This window comes from Lissotriton helveticus (genome assembly GCF_964261635.1).
Source record: "Lissotriton helveticus chromosome 1_1 unlocalized genomic scaffold, aLisHel1.1 SUPER_1_unloc_5, whole genome shotgun sequence".
Taxonomy (NCBI): Eukaryota; Metazoa; Chordata; class Amphibia; order Caudata; family Salamandridae; genus Lissotriton; species Lissotriton helveticus.
Genome location: NW_027611692.1, coordinates 1,995,994 through 2,018,555, shown reverse-complemented (window position 1 = coordinate 2,018,555; position 22,562 = coordinate 1,995,994). Strand labels below are relative to the sequence as shown.

Genomic DNA, 22,562 nt, shown 5'->3' with positions numbered 1-22,562 from the left:
TGAGATAGGCCTGTAGTTCGATAGTTGTTTGAGGTCGGCAGATGTTTTTTTCATGATTGGCCTCACCACGGCTTCCTTCAATTGAGAACGAACTGTTGACTGTGCTAGTGGTAAGTTGAGGATTTTGGTTAATTTGGGGATGAGAATTTGTTCAATTTTAGCTAACATTTGTGGGGATGCTGGATCCGCAGGCGAACCGGATTGCATCTTCCTAAGTGTTACAGAGGTGCTTTCCTCTGTTATTGCATTGACATTTTTCAGGTAGTTGACAGGGCTGGGGAGTGTTACTGCGGATTTTTGCTGTGGTGGAGTATTGTTTGTTAGAGGGAATGCTTTATGGATATAATTTATTTTGGTAATTAAAAAATCTGAGAGGGAGTCAACCCATTCCTGGGAGGCGGTCGGTTTGAGATAGTAGACTGGAAGGCGGGGTTGGTGAATTCCTTCACAACCTTATATAGTTCCTTATGAGAGTTTGCAGCTTGGTTCATTCAATTGCCTAGATATGCTCTTTTGGTTATCGCAATGCTTTCCATGTAATGGTGGTGTAAAGTTTTATAGTGCTGCCTATCCGTGATGTTTTTCGTATGTCTCATTTGCATTCTGCCTTCCTTACGATAAGTTTTTCACTTTTTAGATCAGGGGGAACCATGGGGATAGTTTCTTCGGACATTTAGTTATTTTCTTGGGGGCAATAATGTCCAGTGATTGCTGAGTCAAAGATTTTTGCAGCCTGGTTGACATTCGCTGTTTCGGAGAGAGCAGGCGGAATGTGATTGGCAGCGAAGGAATCTAGGCTTATTTTATTCCAGGATCTGCTTAGTTTATATTCTTTCGTAGGACGAGGTTGTGTTAATAACCCATTCAAATGGAACTTTATTACATGGGGGTCGGACCATAGGATGGGGTAGGTTGATCTATATTTACATTCAGGGAGTTGGTAAATAATAAGTCTAGGGTGTGGCCTGTGACGTGTGTGGGGGCGGTCATCATCTGTTTTAGACCTAGGGTTTCAAGACTGTTGATAAGGTCTTGGGTATGGGGGTCAGCATTAAGCTCAGCATGAAAACTGAAATCGCCTAGTAGCAGGAAGTTATCGGCAGCTAGAACATGTGGTGCTATCGGCTCGGTAAGGTTACTGGGGAAATGGATTTTATTTTCGGGTGACCTATAGAGAAGGGCACCTTTCCAGGTTCCACTTTTTGCATTCTCCATTGAGAAAATGCAGATTTCATCCCAAGTGGCCTGCACGGCCTCTACCATATGAATTTTGGTATTAGTTCTGAAGGCAATAGCTATGCCGCCACCTTTCTTGTTTTTTCTGTCCAGTCTAATTATTTGGTAGTCATGTGGGAGAGCCACTGAGAGGTCGGGTTGCGAGAGTTTGTGGAGCCATGTCTCGGTAATAAAGAGGAGACCAGGTTTTTCTGTGTCTAGAAGAGACCAGATCTCAAGTGCGTGTTTAGCCAGAGAGCGTGCGTTACAGTTTAGACCAATTAGTTGTTTATGTTCTGGTTGTTCTGGACTGAGTAGCGGAGGTTTAGTTTTGTTTTTTATTTGTTTGGCTTGTCCTTTGGTAGGAGGATGTTTTTGAGTAGAGGGTGCCCTTGTGATATAAGAGGGAAAGGGACCCGCTACCAAAGGGTAGGCTTTGTTAAGTGAGAGAAGCTCCTTGCTAGTATATTGAATCTGAGTCATTGCTAATGGTACGTGGGGATTAGGAGGGAGTTGTGGATGAAAAAGGGCAGGGTGTCTGGAGTTTGGCGTTGGTCTGGGGCGGACGGGTGCAGATGGGCTTGCCTTTGGCGCGCCGCTAGCGCGCTGCTGTGCGCGTCCGCTCGGCACAACTCCTTTCAGCTAGAGGAAGTGGGCGGGACTACACCAGCGCATGGATGGCTGACCTAGCTTCCGGGGAGGCAAGGGAGCAAAGATGGTCATGTCGATCCCCTCCGCACAACGGCACAAGCCGCATCGGACCAGGGGAAGCACGTACAAGGCAGGTAAGCGGCGCAAGATACAATTTTTTAAAGTGAGGTTTAAAAGCGCTATTGCGTTGCAGACAATCGCTCTGTCTGACCTGGTGGATTTTTTAAAATGTTCAGCTGTGTGTCCCGTCGGCGCACCTCCTTTTAGCTAGAGGAAGTGGGCGGGACTACCCAGCAAAAAGCAAAAAAGCACACTAAGGGAGCTACTGCACAGTCTGATACTGAACCTGATGGCAAAACAGAGGCTCCTAATGGCATGGAGACACTGCTAAGAGCCATTCAACAGAGCTTGCAGGATATCAACGGAAAATTAGACACTATTACTCAAAGAGTCGACAACATGGTGGCGAAATTAGATAAGCATGGTGAAAGACTCGTTGAAGCAGAAACCCGGATATCTACGGTGGAAGAGGAGTCCCATACTACCACTAAGAAGTGCGCGGAAATGGAAAAACTCTTGGATGTGATTAAAAACAAAGCGGAGGATTTTGAGGCGAGGTCACGCCGGAATAACATCAGGATCATGGGTGTTCCAGAATCAACAAACACGGGGAAGACGGAAACCTACGAGGAGGAACTAATCTGCAACAACTTTGGTACAGAGCATCTTTCCTCAGTGTTGCTGGTGGAGCCCGCCCACAAATCCCTGGCCCCGAGACCAAAACCAGGCGCACCTCCGCGACCAATCTTCGCCCGCCTTCTTAATTATAAAGACTGCGATGTGATCTTGAGGATGGCCCGCGAGAAGCAGCAAATAAGATATCAGGGTAACGCACTGGAGTTTTACCCGGACTTCACTATGTCAGTTCAACTAGCGTGTAAGGAGTTCAATCCGGCTAAAAGAAACTGCGAGAGCTGGGTGTGGAGTACGCTATGCTCTACCCAGCTCGGCTGAAGGTGACTCATGATGGCCACTCCACGATCCCTCTTACCCCGAAAGCCGCACAATACTTTCTAAAGAAATTGCATCAAGAGACCAGAAACGTGCTGAGCAGAACCAGAACTCGGACTGACAACTGCTCGTGAGGGTAAGACATTGTCTCCTTGTCGTCATGAACTGGTAAGCCACTAGGCACTTTTGGCATAGTGCTTCTAGAGGAAACATTACAGACATGATCTCCCCAACACCAATTAAACCAATGGAAACGCAGGTATTTATCAAGACAATTACAATAATGCAACACTAGTAACAAATGATCCAAGGGACATGCAATAACGACCTTGAGATACCTAAACAAGTATAATTAGAGGTCAAAGATCAAAAAGCATAACCTCCTCCAACACAGTAACTAAGGAGGATGTAGGTACTCATAATTACAATTACAATAATGCCTCACTTGTAACACATGATCTAACAGTAATGGATTAATGACCATGAAACACTTAGAAAAGTGTAAATAGAGGTCAAAGGTCAAACCACATGACCCCTCCCACCAATTTAATGAACACAAATGTAAGTACAATTCAAACACTGCAACACTTGTAAACAATGGTCTCACTATAATGGAATAAACACCTTTTTTTTTTTTTTTAAACCTTTATTTGGTCAACCATATCATATGCTTGTTACAAATACATAAGGGAAGGACAAATTATACATAATACATGTTGTACAAGCAGAACCAGAAAATATGTACCCATTTTTGTTTTTTTTGTCCAACCCGCCCCCCCCCCCACCCAACCCCCCTCCCTTTTCCCAGGACCATGGGAGGCTAAACTTGGAACATATTACAAAACAGAAAAGCACAGCAAAAAAGAAAGGTAAGCAGATATTTGCAGGGAAGACTGCCCTTCAACTGCAGCTACATTCCCCGATTAACACATCTAAGTCTTTTGTCAGACCACTAATTAATCTGTATCCCCCCCGATTTCCGCCAGATCCGCATTGTTTCAGACACATATGGTCATACTCTTTAATTGAGGTTTAAAATATAGGTTTGTTAATCCAAATACTGATTGGAGACCAAATATCCCTCCCTCTTTTCCTTGCTCTCAAGCCTCTGCATTTTTATATCTCTTTCTCCCAACGATATGTAGCTAATAGTTTCTCCAGCCAACAGTGCACTGAGGGAGGATCTTTGTCTAACCATCCAGTTGCTATGGAAAGCCTAAATATAGCCATCATAATAAAGAGTAAAGTCTTCCTGGGCGCCGCCAGAGCCTGGTTACTCACCCCTAATAATATAACTTGTGGAGACAGCATTATATCATGGTCCAGAATTTGTTTGACGTAGAACGCCATTTTGCCAATCAGTTCAGTAAGACGAGGGCAAGTGGCAAACAAGTGGACACTATCGGCGGCAAGCTCTCCGCATCGTGGGCAGTAAATACCTGTAGAGCCTCCCCACTTAAAAATCCGAGAGGGAGTAATATATAAGTTTAGCCATGTTTTGAAGCATTGAACTTGTATGTTGGCGGAAATGGCTGCTGTTGAACTTAGTAGCAGGGAGTCCTCACACACCCCTGTTTCCGCCTGAACTTTATCCTGCCATCGGTCCATATGTTTAGCGAGGTCATCCTCCATGGTATCACAGAGCAGTGTATAGCACTTAGAGATGGATATTCCTTGGGTCCCCAAAGCCGCCTCCATAAGGGGGGTGTTAAAGCCTTGAATCTTCTTTTTTTTTTATCCCTAATTTGTAAAAATTTAAAGAAGTGATTGTTTCCCACTCCAAATTTCCCCTTTATGACATCAAATGATAGAACTGTGTTATCCCGTATTAAGTCCCCAATATATCTAATTCCTTTCTCCCTCCCGAGTTCCATATAGCCATCGTTAAAAATTTCCGGTAAAAGTGGATTGTTTGACAAGGGTGTATATCTATGAATCCTATTCAGCTTGAGTTTTTTCCTAATCGCGGTCCAGATTTTGAAAGCGCCCAGTAAGACCTTGAATTTTACTCTTTTAAAATAGGCACAAAAAAAGGAACAAACACTTTAAAACACCTACAATGAGGGCAAATAGAGGTCAAAGGTCAAATATTAAGTTCTCTACAATAATTTGAACAAGGAAAAAAATAGTACTTTGCACGTCGAGTCCAATAATGTCACACTTGTTGAAATTGATCCATGGGTAACAGAATAAAAAAAAAGGTTAAAAAAAATGTGTATTTAGGGGTCAAAGGTCACATTTTTTTCACCTCTTATAAAATTTGACTAGTTGACCTGTGAGATCACATAATGACCTTTCCAAAGATACCTCACTTTGCAAAAACAATTTCAATGTTACAAAGACATATCCTTTGCACACTTCCAGGAGCTATCATGAATTAATTGTGGGTTTCTAAATAATTGTGAGTTTCTAACGCGCTAGAATCGACTCCCGAAGGAGTATCTCTGCGCTATTGACCGCTGGGGAACCAGTGAGCCACACCACTCCATTTAGGGTCAAAGGTCAAGGACTGTGACCTTCAGGGTTTATACGCATGAAATCATATGGCAACTATTAACAAAATATGCATCACTACTGTGCATAAAAGTCAGAAAATAAATTTTGAGGTGTTGAACATATGTAAATGTGGGATACTTGTAAAGCGCACTGTTACTCTACCCGAGTGTCCTTGCGCTGTAGACCGCTGGGGAACCCGTCCTGGTTTTCCCTGTGAGATGGTCCCTTGCTGGGTATCTCCAGGGTGAAACCAGGCATCCCCGGCGTCTGTGGGGGGCCGTTGTAGAGATGAGGCAAGCTTAATGCCCAGAGTTACCGAGTGTGTTCCCTGGTTAGAGTAGGCGCTGAGGCGAGAATTATCGAGTCCGTTGAACCTGGTCCAAGCCCCTGCCGCGTCGGGAATTGAACCCTGGTCCGGGGCCGTTCTCTGCTTACAGGTCTGCAGCCTCTAACCAGTGAGCCACACCTCTCCACTGATATGTCCAAAAATAAGACTGAGATCATTATATGACAAACATCAACAGACGAAACAACATGTTGGCGATTTTAAAGCATGTAAAGTGCTTTCAAAAGCAGGAATAATGTGCATTTTCATATAGTAGTCTCTGAAACATCCATAAATGACCCAAGCCCTCAGACTTGCGTGTGCGGCAATGGTCACAGCGCCTCAGACTGGATAATACATGAATGACCCAAGCCCTCAGACTTGTGTGTGCGGCAAGGGTCACAGCGCCTCAGACTGGATAATACATGAATGACCCAGCCCTCAGACTTCCGTGTGTGGCAAGGGCCACAGCGCCTCAGACTGGAGAATACATGAATGACCCAAGCCCTCAGACTTGCATGTGCGGCAAGGGTCCCAGCGCCTCAGACTGGAGAATACATGAATGACCCAAGCCCTCAGACTTGCATGTGCGGTAAGGGTCCCAGCGCCTCAGACTGGAGAATACATGAATGACCCAGCCCTCAGACTTGCGTGTGCGGCAAGGGTCACAGTGCCTCAGACTTTAGAATACATGAATGACCCAAGCCCTCAGACGTGCGTGTGCGGCAAGGGTCACAGCGCCTCAGACTGGAGAATACATGAATGACCCAAGCCCTCAGACTAGCGTGTGCAGCAAGGGTCACAGCGCCTCAGACTGGAGAATGCATGAATGACCCAGCCCTCAGGCTTGCGTGTGCGGCAAGGTTCACAGCGCCTCAGACGGGAGAATACATTAATGACCCAGCCCTCAGACTTGTGTGTGCGGCAAGGGTCACAGCGCCTCAGACGGGAGAATACATGAATGACCCAAGCCCTCAGACTTGCATGTGCGTCAAGGGTCACAGCGCCTCAGACTGGAGAATACATGAATGACCCAAGCCCTCAGACTTGCATGTGTGGCAAGGGTCACAGCGACTCAGACTGGAGAATACATGAATGACCCAAGCCCTCAGACTTGCGTGTGCGGCAAGGGTCACAGCGCCTCAGACTGGAGAATACATGAATGACCCAAGCTCTCAGACTTGCGTGTGCGGCAAGGGCCCCAGCGCCTCAGACTGGAGAACCCTTGAATGACACAAGCACTCAGACTTGGGTGTGCGGCAAGGGCCCCAGCGCCTCAGACTGGAGAACACATGAATGACCCAGCCCTCAGACTTGCGTGTGCGGCAAGGGTCCCATTGCCTCAGACTGGAGAATACATGAATGACCCAGCCCTCAGACTTGCGTGTGCGGCAAGGGTCCCAGTGCCTCAGACTGGAGAATACATGAATGACCCAGCCCTCAGACTTGCGTGTGCGGCAAGGTTCACAGTGCCTCAGACGGGAGAATACATGAACGACCCAGCCCTCAGACTTGCGGGTGCGGCAAGGGTCCCAGCGCCTCAGACTGGAGAATACATGAATGACCCGAGCCCTCAGACCTGCGTGTGCGGCAAGGGTCACAGCGCCTCAAACTGGAGAACACATGAATGACCCAAGCCCTCAGACTTGCGTGTGTGGCAAGGGTCCCAATGCCTCAGACTGGAGAATACATGAATGACCCAGACCTCAGACTTGCGTGTGCGGAAAGGGTCCCAGCGCCTCAGACTGGAGAATACATGAATGAACCAGCCCTCAGACTTGCGCGTGCGGCAAGGGTCCCAGCGCCTTAGACTGGAGAATACATGAATGACCCAGCCCTCAGACCTCATGTGCGGCAAGGGTCCCAGCGCCTCAGACTGGAGAATACATGAATGACCCAGCCCTCAGACCTCGTGTGCGGCAAGGGTCCAGCGCCTAAGACTGGAGAATACATGAATGACCCAGCTCTCAGACTTGCGTGTGCGGCAAGGGTCCCAGCGCCTCAGACTGGAGAATACATGAATGACCCAGCCCTCAGACTTGCGTGTGCGGCAAGCGTCACAGCGCCTCAGACGGGAGAATACATGAATGACCCAGCCCTCAGACTTGCGTGTGCGGCAAGGGTCACAGCCCCTCAGACTGGATAATACATGAATGACCCAAGCCCTCAGACTTGCGTGTGCGGCAAGGGTTACAGCGCCTCAGACTGGAGAATACATGAATGACCCAAGCCCTTAGACTTGCGTGTGCGGCAAGGGTCACAGCGCCTCAGACTGGAGAATACATGAATGACCCAAGCCCTCAGACTTGCATGTGCGGTAAGGGTCCCAGCGCCTCAGACTGGAGAATACATGAATGACCCAGCCCTCAGACTTGCGTGTGCGGCAAGGGTCACAGTGCCTCAGACTTTAGAATACATGAATGACCCAAGCCCTCAGACGTGCGTGTGTGGCAAGGGTCACAGCGCCTCAGACTGGAGAATACATTAATGACCCAAGCCCTCAGACTAGCGTGTGCAGCAAGGGTCACAGCGCCTCAGACTGGAGAATGCATGAATGACCCAGCCCTCAGGCTTGCGTGTGCGGCAAGGTTCACAGCGTTTCAGACGGGAGAATACATTGATGACCCAGCCCTCAGACTTGCATGTGTGGCAAGGGTCACAGCGACTCAGACTGGAGAATACATGAATGACCCAAGCCCTCAGACTTGCGTGTGCGGCAAGGGTCACAGCGCCTCAGACTGGAGAATACATGAATGACCCAAGCTCTCAGACTTGCGTGTGCGGCAAGGGCCCCAGCGCCTCAGACTGGAGAACCCTTGAATGACACAAGCACTCAGACTTGGGTGTGCGGCTAGGGCCCCAGCGCCTCAGACTGGAGAACACATGAATGACCCAGCCCTCAGACTTGCGTGTGCGGCAAGGGTCCCATTGCCTCAGACTGGAGAATACATGAATGACCCAGCCCTCAGACTTGCGTGTGCGGCAAGGGTCCCAGTGCCTCAGACTGGAGAATACATGAATGACCCAGCCCTCAGACTTGCGTGTGCGGCAAGGTTCACAGTGCCTCAGACGGGAGAATACATGAACGACCCAGCCCTCAGACTTGCGGGTGCGGCAAGGGTCCCAGCGCCTCAGACTGGAGAATACATGAATGACCCGAGCCCTCAGACCTGCGTGTGCGGCAAGGGTCACAGCGCCTCAAACTGGAGAACACATGAATGACCCAAGCCCTCAGACTTGCGTGTGTGGCAAGGGTCCCAGTGCCTCAGACTGGAGAATACATGAATGACCCAGACCTCAGACTTGCGTGTGCGGAAAGGGTCCCAGCGCCTCAGACTGGAGAATACATGAATGAACCAGCCCTCAGACTTGCGTGTGCGGCAAGGGTCCCAGCGCCTTAGACTGGAGAATACATGAATGACCCAGCCCTCAGACCTCATGTGCGGCAAGGGTCCCAGCGCCTCAGACTGGAGAATACATGAATGACCCAGCCCTCAGACCTCGTGTGCGGCAAGGGTCCAGCGCCTAAGACTGGAGAATACATGAATGACCCAGCTCTCAGACTTGCGTGTGCGGCAAGGGTCCCAGCGCCTCAGACTGGAGAATACATGAATGACCCAGCCCTCAGACTTGCGTGTGTGGCAAGCGTCACAGCGCCTCAGACGGGAGAATACATGAATGACCCAGCCCTCAGACTTGCGTGTGCGGCAAGGGTCACAGCCCCTCAGACTGGATAATACATGAATGACCCAAGCCCTCAGACTTGCGTGTGCGGCAAGGGTTACAGCGCCTCAGACTGGAGAATACATGAATGACCCAAGCCCTTAGACTTGCGTGTGCGGCAAGGGTCACAGCGCCTCAGACTGGAGAATACATGAATGACCCAAGCCCTCAGACTTGCATGTGCGGTAAGGGTCCCAGCGCCTCAGACTGGAGAATACATGAATGACCCAGCCCTCAGACTTGCGTGTGCGGCAAGGGTCACAGTGCCTCAGACTTTAGAATACATGAATGACCCAAGCCCTCAGACGTGCGTGTGTGGCAAGGGTCACAGCGCCTCAGACTGGAGAATACATTAATGACCCAAGCCCTCAGACTAGCGTGTGCAGCAAGGGTCACAGCGCCTCAGACTGGAGAATGCATGAATGACCCAGCCCTCAGGCTTGCGTGTGCGGCAAGGTTCACAGCGCCTCAGACGGGAGAATACATTAATGACCCAGCCCTCAGACTTGTGTGTGCAGCAAGGGTCACAGCGCCTCAGACGGGAGAATACATGAATGACCCAAGCCCTCAGACTTGCATGTGCGTCAAGGGTCACAGCGCCTCAGACTGGAGAATACATGAATGACCCAAGCCCTCAGACTTGCATGTGTGGCAAGGGTCACAGCGACTCAGACTGGAGAATACATGAATGACCCAAGCCCTCAGACTTGCGTGTGCGGCAAGGGTCACAGCGCCTCAGACTGGAGAATACATGAATGACCCAAGCTCTCAGACTTGCGTGTGCGGCAAGGGCCCCAGCGCCTCAGACTGGAGAACCCTTGAATGACACAAGCACTCAGACTTGGGTGTGCGGCAAGGGCCCCAGCGCCTCAGACTGGAGAACACATGAATGACCCAGCCCTCAGACTTGCGTGTGCTGCAAGGGTCCCATTGCCTCAGACTGGAGAATACATGAATGACCCAGCCCTCAGACTTGCGTGTGCGGCAAGGGTCCCAGTGCCTCAGACTGGAGAATACATGAATGACCCAGCCCTCAGACTTGCGTGTGCGGCAAGGTTCACAGTGCCTCAGACGGGAGAATACATGAACGACCCAGCCCTCAGACTTGCGGGTGCGGCAAGGGTCCCAGCGCCTCAGACTGGAGAATACATGAATGACCCGAGCCCTCAGACCTGCGTGTGCGGCAAGGGTCACAGCGCCTCAAACTGGAGAACACATGAATGACCCAAGCCCTCAGACTTGCGTGTGTGGCAAGGGTCCCAGTGCCTCAGACTGGAGAATACATGAATGACCCAGACCTCAGACTTGCGTGTGCGGAAAGGGTCCCAGCGCCTCAGACTGGAGAATACATGAATGAACCAGCCCTCAGACTTGCGTGTGCGGCAAGGGTCCCAGCGCCTTAGACTGGAGAATACATGAAGGACCCAGCCCTCAGACCTCGTGTGCGGCAAGGGTCCCAGCGCCTCAGACTGGAGAATACATGAATGACCCAGCCCTCAGACTTGAGTTTGCGGCAAGGGTCCCAGCGCCTCAGACTGGAGAACACATGAATGACCCAGCCCTCAGACTTGCGTGTGCGGCAAGGGTCCCAGCGTCTCAGACTGGAGAATACATGAATGACCCAGCCCTCAGACTTGCGTGTGCGGCAAGGGTCCCAGCGCCTCAGACTGGAGAATACATGAATAACCCAGCCCTCAGACTTGCGTGTGCGGCAAGGGTCCCAGCGCCTCAGACTGGAGAACACATGAACGACCTAGCCCTCAGACTTGCGTGTGCGGCAAGGGTCCCAGCGCCTCAGACTGGAGAATACATGAATGACCCAGCCCTCAGACTTGCGTGTGCGGCAAGGGTCCCAGCGCCTCAGACTGGAGAATACATGAATGACCCAGCCCTCAGACTTGCGTGTGCGGCAAGGGTCCCAGCGCCTCAGACTGGAGACTACATGAATGACACAGCCCTCAGACTTGCATGTGCGGCAAGGGTCACAGCGCCTCAGACTAGAGAAGACAGGAATGACCCAGCCCTCAGACTTGCATTTGCGGCAAAGGTCCCAGTGCCTCAGACGGGAGAATACGTGAATGACCCAGCCCTCAGACTTGTGTGTGCGGCAAGGGTCACAGCGCCTCAGAAGGGAGAATACATGAATGACCCAGCCCTCAGACTTGCGTGTGCGGCAAGGGTCACAGCGCCTCAGACTGGAGAATACATGAATGACCCAGCCCTCAGACTTGCGTTTGCGGCAAGGGTAACAGCGCCTCAGACGGGAGAATACATGAATGACCCAGCTCTCAGACTTGCGTGTGCGGCAAGGGTCACAGCCCCTCAGACTGGAGAATACATGAATGACCCAAGCCCTCAGACTTGCGTGTGCGGCAAAGGTTACAGCGCCTCAGACTGGAGAATACATGAATGACCCAAGCCCTCGGACTTGCATGTGCGGCAAGGGTCACAGCGCCTCAGACTGGAGAACCCTTGAATGACACAAGCACTCAGACTTGGGTGTGCGGCAAGGGCACCAGCACCTCAGACTGGAGAACACATGAATGACCCAGCCCTCAGACTTGCGTGTGCGGCAAGGGTCACAGCGCCTCAGACTGAAGAATACATGAATGACCCAAGCCCTCAGACTTGCGTGTGCGGCAATGGTCACAGAGCCTCAGACTGGAGAATACATGAATGACCCATGCCCTCAGACTTGCGTGTGCGGCAAGGGTCACAGTGCCTCAGACTGGAGAACACATGAATGACCCAAGCCCTCAGACTTGCGTGTGCGGCAAGAGCCCCAGCGCCTCAGACTGGAGAAAACATGAATGACCCAGCCCTCAGGCTTGCGTATGCGGAAAGGGCCCCAGCGCCTAAGACTGGAGAATACATGAATGACCCAGCCCTCAGACTTGCGTGTGCGGCAAGGGTCCCAGCGCCTCAGACTGGAGAATACATGAATGACCCAGCCCTCAGACTTGCGTGTGCGGCAAGGGTCCCAGCGCCTCAGACTGGAGAATACATGAATAACCCAGCCCTCAGACTTGCGTGTGCGGCAAGGGTCCCAGCGCCTCAGACTGGAGAACACATGAACGACCTAGCCCTCAGACTTGCGTGTGCGGCAAGGGTCCCAGCGCCTCAGACTGGAGAATACATGAATGACCCAGCCCTCAGACTTGCGTGTGCGGCAAGGGTCCCAGCGCCTCAGACTGGAGAATACATGAATGACCCAGCCCTCAGACTTGCGTGTGCGGCAAGGGTCCCAGCGCCTCAGACTGGAGACTACATGAATGACACAGCCCTCAGACTTGCATGTGCGGCAAGGGTCACAGCGCCTCAGACTAGAGTAGACAGGAATGACCCAGCCCTCAGACTTGCATTTGCGGCAAGGGTCCCAGTGCCTCAGACGGGAGAATACGTGAATGACCCAGCCCTCAGACTTGTGTGTGCGGCAAGGGTCACAGCGCCTCAGAAGGGAGAATACATGAATGACCCAGCCCTCAGACTTGCGTGTGCGGCAAGGGTCACAGCGCCTCAGACAGGAGAATACATGAATGACCCAGCCCTCAGACGTGCGTTTGCGGCAAGGGTAACAGCGCCTCAGACGGGAGAATACATGAATGACCCAGCCCTCAGACTTGCGTGTGCGGCAAGGGTCACAGCCCCTCAGACTGGAGAATACATGAATGACCCAAGCCCTCAGACTTGCGTGTGCGGCAAGGGTTACAGCGCCTCAGACTGGAGAATACATGAATGACCCAAGCCCTCGGACTTGCATGTGCGGCAAGGGTCACAGCGCCTCAGACTGGAGAACCCTTGAATGACACAAGCACTCAGACTTGGGTGTGCGGCAAGGGTCCCAGCACCTCAGACTGGAGAACACATGAATGACCCAGCCCTCAGACTTGCTTATGCGGAAAGGGCCCCAGCGCCTCAGACTGGAGAATACATGAATGACCCAGCCCTCAGACTTGCGTGTGCGGCAAGGTTCACAGTGCCTCAGACTGGAGAACACATGAATGACCCAAGCCCTCAGACTTGCGTGTGCGGCAAGGGTCACAGTGCCTCAGACTGGAGAACACATGAATGACCCAAGCCCTCAGACTTGCGTGTGCGGCAAGAGCCCCAGCGCCTCAGACTGGAGAAAACATGAATGACCCAGCCCTCAGGCTTGCGTATGCGGAAAGGGCCCCAGCGCCTCAGACTGGAGAATACATGAATGACCCAGCCCTCAGACTTGCGTGTGCGGCAAGGGTCCCAGCGCCTCAGACTGGAGAATACATGAATGACCCAGCCCTCAGACTTGCGTTTGCGGCAAGGGTCCCAGCGCCTCAGACTGGAGAACACATGAATGACCCAGCCCTCAGACTTGCGTGTGCGGCAAGGGTCCCAGCGTCTCAGACTGGAGAATACATGAATGACCCAGCCCTCAGACTTGCGTGTGCGGCAAGGGTCCCAGCGCCTCAGACTGGAGAATACATGAATAACCCAGCCCTCAGACTTGCGTGTGCGGCAAGGGTCCCAGCGCCTCAGACTGGAGAACACATGAACGACCTAGCCCTCAGACTTGCGTGTGCGGCAAGGGTCCCAGCGCCTCAGACTGGAGAATACATGAATGACCCAGCCCTCAGACTTGCGTGTGCGGCAAGGGTCCCAGCGCCTCAGACTGGAGAATACATGAATGACCCAGCCCTCAGACTTGCGTGTGCGGCAAGGGTCCCAGCGCCTCAGACTGGAGACTACATGAATGACACAGCCCTCAGACTTGCATGTGCGGCAAGGGTCACAGCGCCTCAGACTAGAGAAGACAGGAATGACCCAGCCCTCAGACTTGCATTTGCGGCAAGGGTCCCAGTGCCTCAGACGGGAGAATACGTGAATGACCCAGCCCTCAGACTTGTGTGTGCGGCAAGGGTCACAGCGCCTCAGAAGGGAGAATACATGAATGACCCAGCCCTCAGACTTGCGTGTGCGGCAAGGGTCACAGCGCCTCAGACTGGAGAATACATGAATGACCCAGCCCTCAGACTTGCGTTTGCGGCAAGGGTAACAGCGCCTAAGACGGGAGAATACATGAATGACCCAGCCCTCAGACTTGCGTGTGCGGCAAGGGTCACAGCCCCTCAGACTGGAGAATACATGAATGACCCAAGCCCTCAGACTTGCGTGTGCGGCAAGGGTTACAGCGCCTCAGACTGGAGAATACATGAATGACCCAAGCCATCGGACTTGCATGTGCGGCAAGGGTCACAGCGCCTCAGACTGGAGAACCCTTGAATGACACAAGCACTCAGACTTGCGTGTGCGGCAAGGGCCCCAGCACCTCAGACTGGAGAACACATGAATGACCCAGCCCTCAGACTTGCTTATGCGGAAAGGGCCCCAGCGCCTCAGACTGGAGAATACATGAATGACCCAGCCCTCAGACTTGCGTGTGCGGCAAGGTTCACAGTGCCTCAGACGGGAGAATACATGAACGACCCAGCCCTCAGACTTGCGGGTGCAGCAAGGGTCCCAGCGCCTCAGACTGGAGAATACATGAATGACCCGAGCCCTCAGACCTGCGTGTGCAGCAAGGGTCACAGCGCCTCAAACTGGAGAACACATGAATGACCCAAGCCCTCAGACTTACGTGTGTGGCAAGGGTCCCAGCGCCTCAGACTGGAGAATACATGAATGACCCAGCCCTCAGACTTGCGTGTGCGGCAAGGGTCCCAGCGCCTTAGACTGGAGAATACATGAATGACCCAGCCCTCAGACCTCGTGTGCGGCAAGGGTCCCAGCGCCTCAGACTGGAGAATACATGAATGACCCAGCCCTCAGACCTCGTGTGCGGCAAGTGTCCAGCGCCTAAGACTGGAGAATACATGAATGACCCAGCTCTCAGACTTGCGTGTGCGGCAAGGGTCCCAGCGCCTCAGACTGGAGAATACATGAATGACCCAGCCCTCAGACTTGCGTGTGCGGCAAGGGTCACAGCGCCTCAGACGGGAGAATACATGAATGACCCAGCCCTCAGACTTGCGTGTGCGGCAAGGGTCACAGCCCCTCAGCCTGGATAATACATGAATGACCCAAGCCCTCAGACTAGCGTGTGCGGCAAGGGTTACAGCGCCTCAGACTGGAGAATACATGAATGACCCAAGCCCTTAGACTTGCGTGTGCGGCAAGGGTCACAGCGCCTCAGACTGGAGAATACATGAATGACCCAAGCCCTCAGACTTGCGTGTGCGGCAATGGTCACAGAGCCTCAAACTGGAGAATACATGAATGACCCAAGCCCTCAGACTTGCGTGTGCGGCAAGGGTCACAGTGCCTCAGACTGGAGAACACATGAATGACCCAAGCCCTCAGACTTGCGTGTGCGGCAAGAGTCACAGCGCCTCAGACTGGAGAACACATGAATGACCCAAGCCCTCAGACTTGCGTGTGCGGCAAGGGCCCGAGCGCCTCAGACTGGAGAACCCTTGAATGACACAAGCCCTCAGACTTGGGTGTGCGGCAAGGGCCCCAGCGCCTCAGACTGGAGAACACATGAATGACCCAGCCCTCAGACTTGCGTATGCGGAAAGGGCCCCAGCGCCTCAGACTGGAGAATACATGAATGACCCAGCCCTCAGACTTGCGTGTGCGGCAAGGGTCCCAGCGCCTCAGACTGGAGAATACATGAATGACCCAGCCCTCAGACTTGCGTTTGCGGCAAGGGTCCCAGCGCCTCAGACTGGAGAATACATGAATGACCCAGCCCTCAGACTTGCGTGTGCGGCAAGGGTCCCAGCGCCTCAGACTGGAGAATACATGAATAACCCAGCCCTCAGACTTGCGTGTGTGGCAAGGGTCCCAGCGCCTCAGACTGGAGAACACATGAACGACCTAGCCCTCAGACTTGCGTGTGCGGCAAGGGTCCCAGCGCCTCAGACTGGAGAATACATGAATGACCCAGCCCTCAGACTTGCGTGTGCGGCAAGGGTCCCAGCGCCTCAGACTGGAGAATACATGAATGACCCAGCCCTCAGACTTGCGTGTGCGGCAAGGGTCCCAGCGCCTCAGACTGGAGACTACATGAATGACACAGCCCTCAGACTTGCGTGTGCGGCAAGGGTCACAGCGCCTCAGACTGGAGAAGACATGAATGACCCAGCCTTCAGACTTGCATTTGCGGCAAGGGTCCCAGTGCCTCAGACGGGAGAATATGTGAATGACCCAGCCCTCAGACTTGTGTGTGCGGCAAGGGTCACAGCGCCTCAGAAGGGAGAATACATGAATGACCCAGCCCTTAGACTTGCGTGTGCGGCAAGGGTCACAGCGCCTCAGAGTGGAGAATACATGAATGACCCAGCCCTCAGACTTGCGTTTGCGGCAAGGGTAACAGCGCCTCAGACGGGAGAATACATGAATGACCCAGCCCTCAGACTTGCGTGTGCGGCAAGGGTCACAGCCCCTCAGACTGGAGAATACATGAATGACCCAAGCCCTCAGACTTGCGTGTGCGGCAAGGGTTACAGCGCCTCAGACTGGAGAATACATGAATGACCCAAGCCCTCGGACTTGCATGTGCGGCAAGGGTCACAGCGCCTCAGACTGGAGAACCCTTGAATGACACAAGCACTCAGACTTGGGTGTGCGGCAAGGGCCCCAGCGCCTCAGACTGGAGAACACATGAATGACCCAGCCCTCAGACTTGCTTATGCGGAAAGGGCCCCAGCGCCTCAGACTGGAGAATACATGAATGACCCAGCCCTCAGACTTGCGTGTGCGGCAAGGGTCCCAGCGCCTCAGACTGGAGAATACATGAATGACCCAGCCCTCAGACTTGCGTTTGCGGCAAGGGTCTTAGCGCCTCAGACAGGAGAATACATGAATGACCCAAGCCCTCAGACTTGCGTGTGCGGCAATGGTCCCAGCGCCTCAGACTGGAGAATACATGAATGAACCAGCCCTCAGACTTGCGTGTGCGGCAAGGGTCCCAGCGCCTTAGACTGGAGAATACATGAATGACCCAGCCCTCAGACCTCGTGTGCGGCAAGGGTCCAGCGCCTAAGACTGGAGAATACATGAATGACCCAGCTCTCAGAGTTGCGTATGCGGCAAGGGTCCCAGCGCCTCAGACTGGAGAATACATGAATGACCCAGCCCTCAGACTTGCGTGTGCGGCAAGGGTCACAGTGCCTCAGACTGGAGAACACATGAATGACCCAAGCCCTCAGACTTGCGTGTGCGGCAAGAGTCACAGCGCCTCAGACTGGAGAACACATGAATGACCCAAGCCCTCAGACTTGCGTGTGCGGCAAGGGCCCCAGCGCCTCAGACTGGAGAACACATGAATGACCCAGCCCTCAGACTTGCGTGTGCGGCAAGGATCCCAGCGTCTCAGACTGGAGAATACATGAATGACCCAGCCCTCAGACTTGCGTGTGGGCAAGGGTCCCAGCGCCTCAGACTGGAGAATACATGAATAACCCAGCCCTCAGACTTGCGTGTGCGGCAAGGGTCCCAGCGCCTCAGACTGGAGAACAAATGAACGACCTAGCCCTCAGACTTGCGTGTGCGGCAAGGGTCCCAGCGCCTCAGACTGGAGAATACATGAATGACCCAGCCCTCAGACTTGCGTGTGCGGCAAGGGTACCAGCGCCTCAGACTGGAGAACACATGAATGACCCAGCCCTCAGACTTGCGTGTGCGGCAAGGGTCCCAGCGCCTCAGACTGGAGACTACATGAATGACACAGCCCTCAGACTTGCATGTGCGGCAAGGGTCACAGTGCCTCAGACTGGAGAAGACATGAATGACCCAGCCCTCAGACTTGCATTTGCGGCAAGGGTCCCAGTGCCTCAGACGGGAGAATACGTGAATGACCCAGCCCTCAGACTTGTGTGTGCGGCAAGGGTCACAGCGCCTCAGAAGGGAGAATACATGAATGACCCAGCCCTCAGACTTGCGTGTGCGGCAAGGGTCCCAGCGCCTTAGACTGGAGAATACATGAATGACCCAGCCCTCAGACCTCGTGTGCGGCAAGGGTCCCAGCGCCTCAGACTGGAGAATACATGAATGACCCAGCCCTCAGACCTCGTGTGCGGCAAGGGTCCAGCGCCTAAGACTGGAGAATACATGAATGACCCAGCTCTCAGACTTGCGTGTGCGGCAAGGGTCCCAGCGCCTCAGACTGGAGAATACATGAATGACCCAGCCCTCAGACTTGCGTGTGCGGCAAGGGTCACAGCGCCTCAGACGGGAGAATACATGAATGACCCAGCCCTCAGACTTGCGTGTGCGGCAAGGGTCACAGCCCCTCAGACTGGATAATACATGAATGACCAAAGCCCTCAGACTTGCGTGTGCGGCAAGGGTTACAGCACCTCAGACTGGAGAATACATGAATGACCCAAGCCCTTAGACTTGCGTGTGCGGCAAGGGTCACAGCGCCTCAGACTGGAGAATACATGAATGACCCAAGCCCTCAGACTTGCGTGTGCGGCAATGGTCACAGAGCCTCAGACTGGAGAATACATGAATGACCCAAGCCCTCAGACTTGCGTGTGCGGCAAGGGTCACAGTGCCTCAGACTGGAGAACACATGAATGACCCAGCCCTCAGACCTCGTGTGCGGCAAGGGTCCAGCGCCTAAGACTGGAGAATACATGAATGACCCAGCCCTCAGACTTGCGTGTGCGGCAAGGATCCCAGCGCCTCAGACTGGAGAATACATGAATGACCCAGACCTCAGACTTGCGTGTGCAGAAAGGTTCCCAGCGCCTCAGACTGGAGAATACATGAATGAACCAGCCCTCAGACTTGCGTGTGCGGCAAGGGTCCCAGCGCCTTAGACTGGAGAATACATGAATGACCCAGCCCTCAGACCTCGTGTGCGGCAAGGGTCCCAGCGCCTCAGACTGGAGAATACATGAATGACCCAGCCCTCAGACCTCGTGTGCGGCAAGGGTCCAGCGCCTAAGACTGGAGAATACATGAATGACCCAGCTCTCAGACTTGCGTGTGCGGCAAGGGTCCCAGCTCCTCAGACTGGAGAATACATGAATGACCCAGCCCTCAGACTTGCGTGTGCGGCAAGGGTCACAGCGCCTCAGACGGGAGAATACATGAATGACCCAGCCCTCAGACTTGCGTGTGCGGCAAGGGTCACAGCCCCTCAGACTGGATAATACATGAATGACCCAAGCCCTCAGACTTGCGTGTGCGGCAAGGGTTACAGCGCCTCAGACTGGAGAATACATGAATGACCCAAGCCCTCGGACTTGCATGTGCGGCAAGGGTCACAGCGCCTCAGACTGGAGAACCCTTGAATGACACAAGCACTCAGACTTGGGTGTGCGGCAAGGGCCCCAGCGCCTCAGACTGGAGAACACATGAATGACCCAGCCCTCAGACTTGCTTATGCGGAAAGGGCCCCAGCGCCTCAGACTGGAGAATACATGAATGACCCAGCCCTCAGACTTGCGTGTGCGGCAAGGGTCCCAGCGCCTCAGACTGGAGAATACATGAATGACCCAGCCCTCAGACTTGCGTTTGCGGCAAGGGTCTTAGCGCCTCAGACAGGAGAATACATGAATGACCCAAGCCCTCAGACTTGCGTGTGCGGCAATGGTCCCAGCGCCTCAGACTGGAGAATACATGAATGAACCAGCCCTCAGACTTGCGTGTGCGGCAAGGGTCCCAGCGCCTTAGACTGGAGAATACATGAATGACCCAGCCCTCAGACCTCGTGTGCGGCAAGGGTCCCAGCGCCTCAGACTGGAGAATACATGAATGACCCAGCCCTCAGACCTCGTGTGTGGCAAGGGTCCAGCGCCTAAGACTGGAGAATACATGAATGACCCAGCTCTCAGACTTGCGTATGCGGCAAGGGTCCCAGCGCCTCAGACTGGAGAATACATGAATGACCCAGCCCTCAGACTTGCGTGTGCGGCAAGGGTCACAGTGCCTCAGACTGGAGAACACATGAATGACCCAAGCCCTCAGACTTGCGTGTGCGGCAAGAGTCACAGCGCCTCAGACTGGAGAACACATGAATGACCCAAGCCCTCAGACTTGCGTGTGCGGCAAGGGCCCCAGCGCCTCAGACTGGAGAACACATGAATGACCCAGCCCTCAGACTTGCGTGTGCGGCAAGGATCCCAGCGTCTCAGACTGGAGAATACATGAATGACCCAGCCCTCAGACTTGCGTGTGGGCAAGGGTCCCAGCGCCTCAGACTGGAGAATACATGAATAACCCAGCCCTCAGACTTGCGTGTGCGGCAAGGGTCCCAGTGCCTCAGACTGGAGAACAAATGAACGACCTAGCCCTCAGACTTGCGTGTGCGGCAAGGGTCCCAGCGCCTCAGACTGGAGAATACATGAATGACCCAGCCCTCAGACTTGCGTGTGCGGCAAGGGTACCAGCGCCTCAGACTGGAGAACACATGAATGACCCAGCCCTCAGACTTGCGTGTGCGGCAAGGGTCCCAGCGCCTCAGACTGGAGACTACATGAATGACACAGCCCTCAGACTTGCATGTGCGGCAAGGGTCACAGTGCCTCAGACTGGAGAAGACATGAATGACCCAGCCCTCAGACTTGCATTTGCGGCAAGGGTCCCAGTGCCTCAGACGGGAGAATACGTGAATGACCCAGCCCTCAGACTTGTGTGTGCGGCAAGGGTCACAGCGCCTCAGAAGGGAGAATACATGAATGACCCAGCCCTCAGACTTGCGTGTGCGGCAAGGGTCCCAGCGCCTTAGACTGGAGAATACATGAATGACCCAGCCCTCAGACCTCGTGTGCGGCAAAGGTCCCAGCGCCTCAGACTGGAGAATACATGAATGACCCAGCCCTCAGACCTCGTGTGCGGCAAGGGTCCAGCGCCTAAGACTGGAGAATACATGAATGACCCAGCTCTCAGGCTTGCGTGTGCGGCAAGGGTCCCAGCGCCTCAGACTGGAGAATACATGAATGACCCAGCCCTCAGACTTGCGTGTGCGGCAAGGGTCACAGCGCCTCAGACGGGAGAATACATGAATGACCCAGCCCTCAGACTTGCGTGTGCGGCAAGGGTCACAGCCCCTCAGACTGGATAATACATGAATGACCAAAGCCCTCAGACTTGCGTGTGCGGCAAGGGTTACAGCACCTCAGACTGGAGAATACATGAATGACCCAAGCCCTTAGACTTGCGTGTGCGGCAAGGGTCACAGCGCCTCAGACTGGAGAATACATGAATGACCCAAGCCCTCAGACTTGCGTGTGCGGCAATGGTCACAGAGCCTCAGACTGGAGAATACATGAATGACCCAAGCCCTCAGACTTGCGTGTGCGGCAAGGGTCACAGTGCCTCAGACTGGAGAACACATGAATGACCCAGCCCTCAGACCTCGTGTGCGGCAAGGGTCCAGCGCCTAAGACTGGAGAATACATGAATGACCCAGCCCTCAGACTTGCGTGTGCGGCAAGGATCCCAGCGCCTCAGACTGGAGAATACATGAATGACCCAGACCTCAGACTTGCGTGTGCAGAAAGGTTCCCAGCGCCTCAGACTGGAGAATACATGAATGAACCAGCCCTCAGACTTGCGTGTGCGGCAAGGGTCCCAGCGCCTTAGACTGGAGAATACATGAATGACCCAGCCCTCAGACCTCGTGTGCGGCAAGGGTCCCAGCGCCTCAGACTGGAGAATACATGAATGACCCAGCCCTCAGACCTCGTGTGCGGCAAGGGTCCAGCGCCTAAGACTGGAGAATACATGAATGACCAAGCTCTCAGACTTGCGTGTGCGGCAAGGGTCCCAGCGCCTCAGACTGGAGAATACATGAATGACCCAGCCCTCAGACTTGCGTGTGCGGCAAGGGTCACAGCGCCTCAGACGGGAGAATACATGAATGACCCAGCCCTCAGACTTGCGTGTGCGGCAAGGGTCACAGCCCCTCAGACTGGATAATACATGAATGACCCAAGCCCTCAGACTTGCGTGTGCGGCAAGGGTTACAGCGCCTCAGACTGGAGAATACATGAATGACCCAAGCCCTTAGACTTGCGTGTGCGGCAAGGGTCACAGCGCCTCAGACTGGAGAATACATGAATGACCCAAGCCCTCAGACTTGCGTGTGCGGCAATGGTCACAGAGCCTCAGACTGGAGAATACATGAATGACCCAAGCCCTCAGACTT

At 53.6% G+C, this 22,562-nt stretch overlaps 1 protein-coding gene across 1 annotated transcript in view; it reads left to right on the top strand.

Annotated features, from left to right (window-relative positions):
• Positions 1-2,880, top strand: part of LOC144806139 (uncharacterized) — a 355,769-nt gene extending 352,889 nt beyond the window's left edge. The window contains 1 exon segment of the mRNA XM_078672571.1: positions 2,134-2,880. Within this exon segment, the coding sequence (XP_078528697.1) occupies positions 2,134-2,880 (747 nt within the window).
• Positions 2,881-22,562: the final 19,682 nt, after the last annotated feature.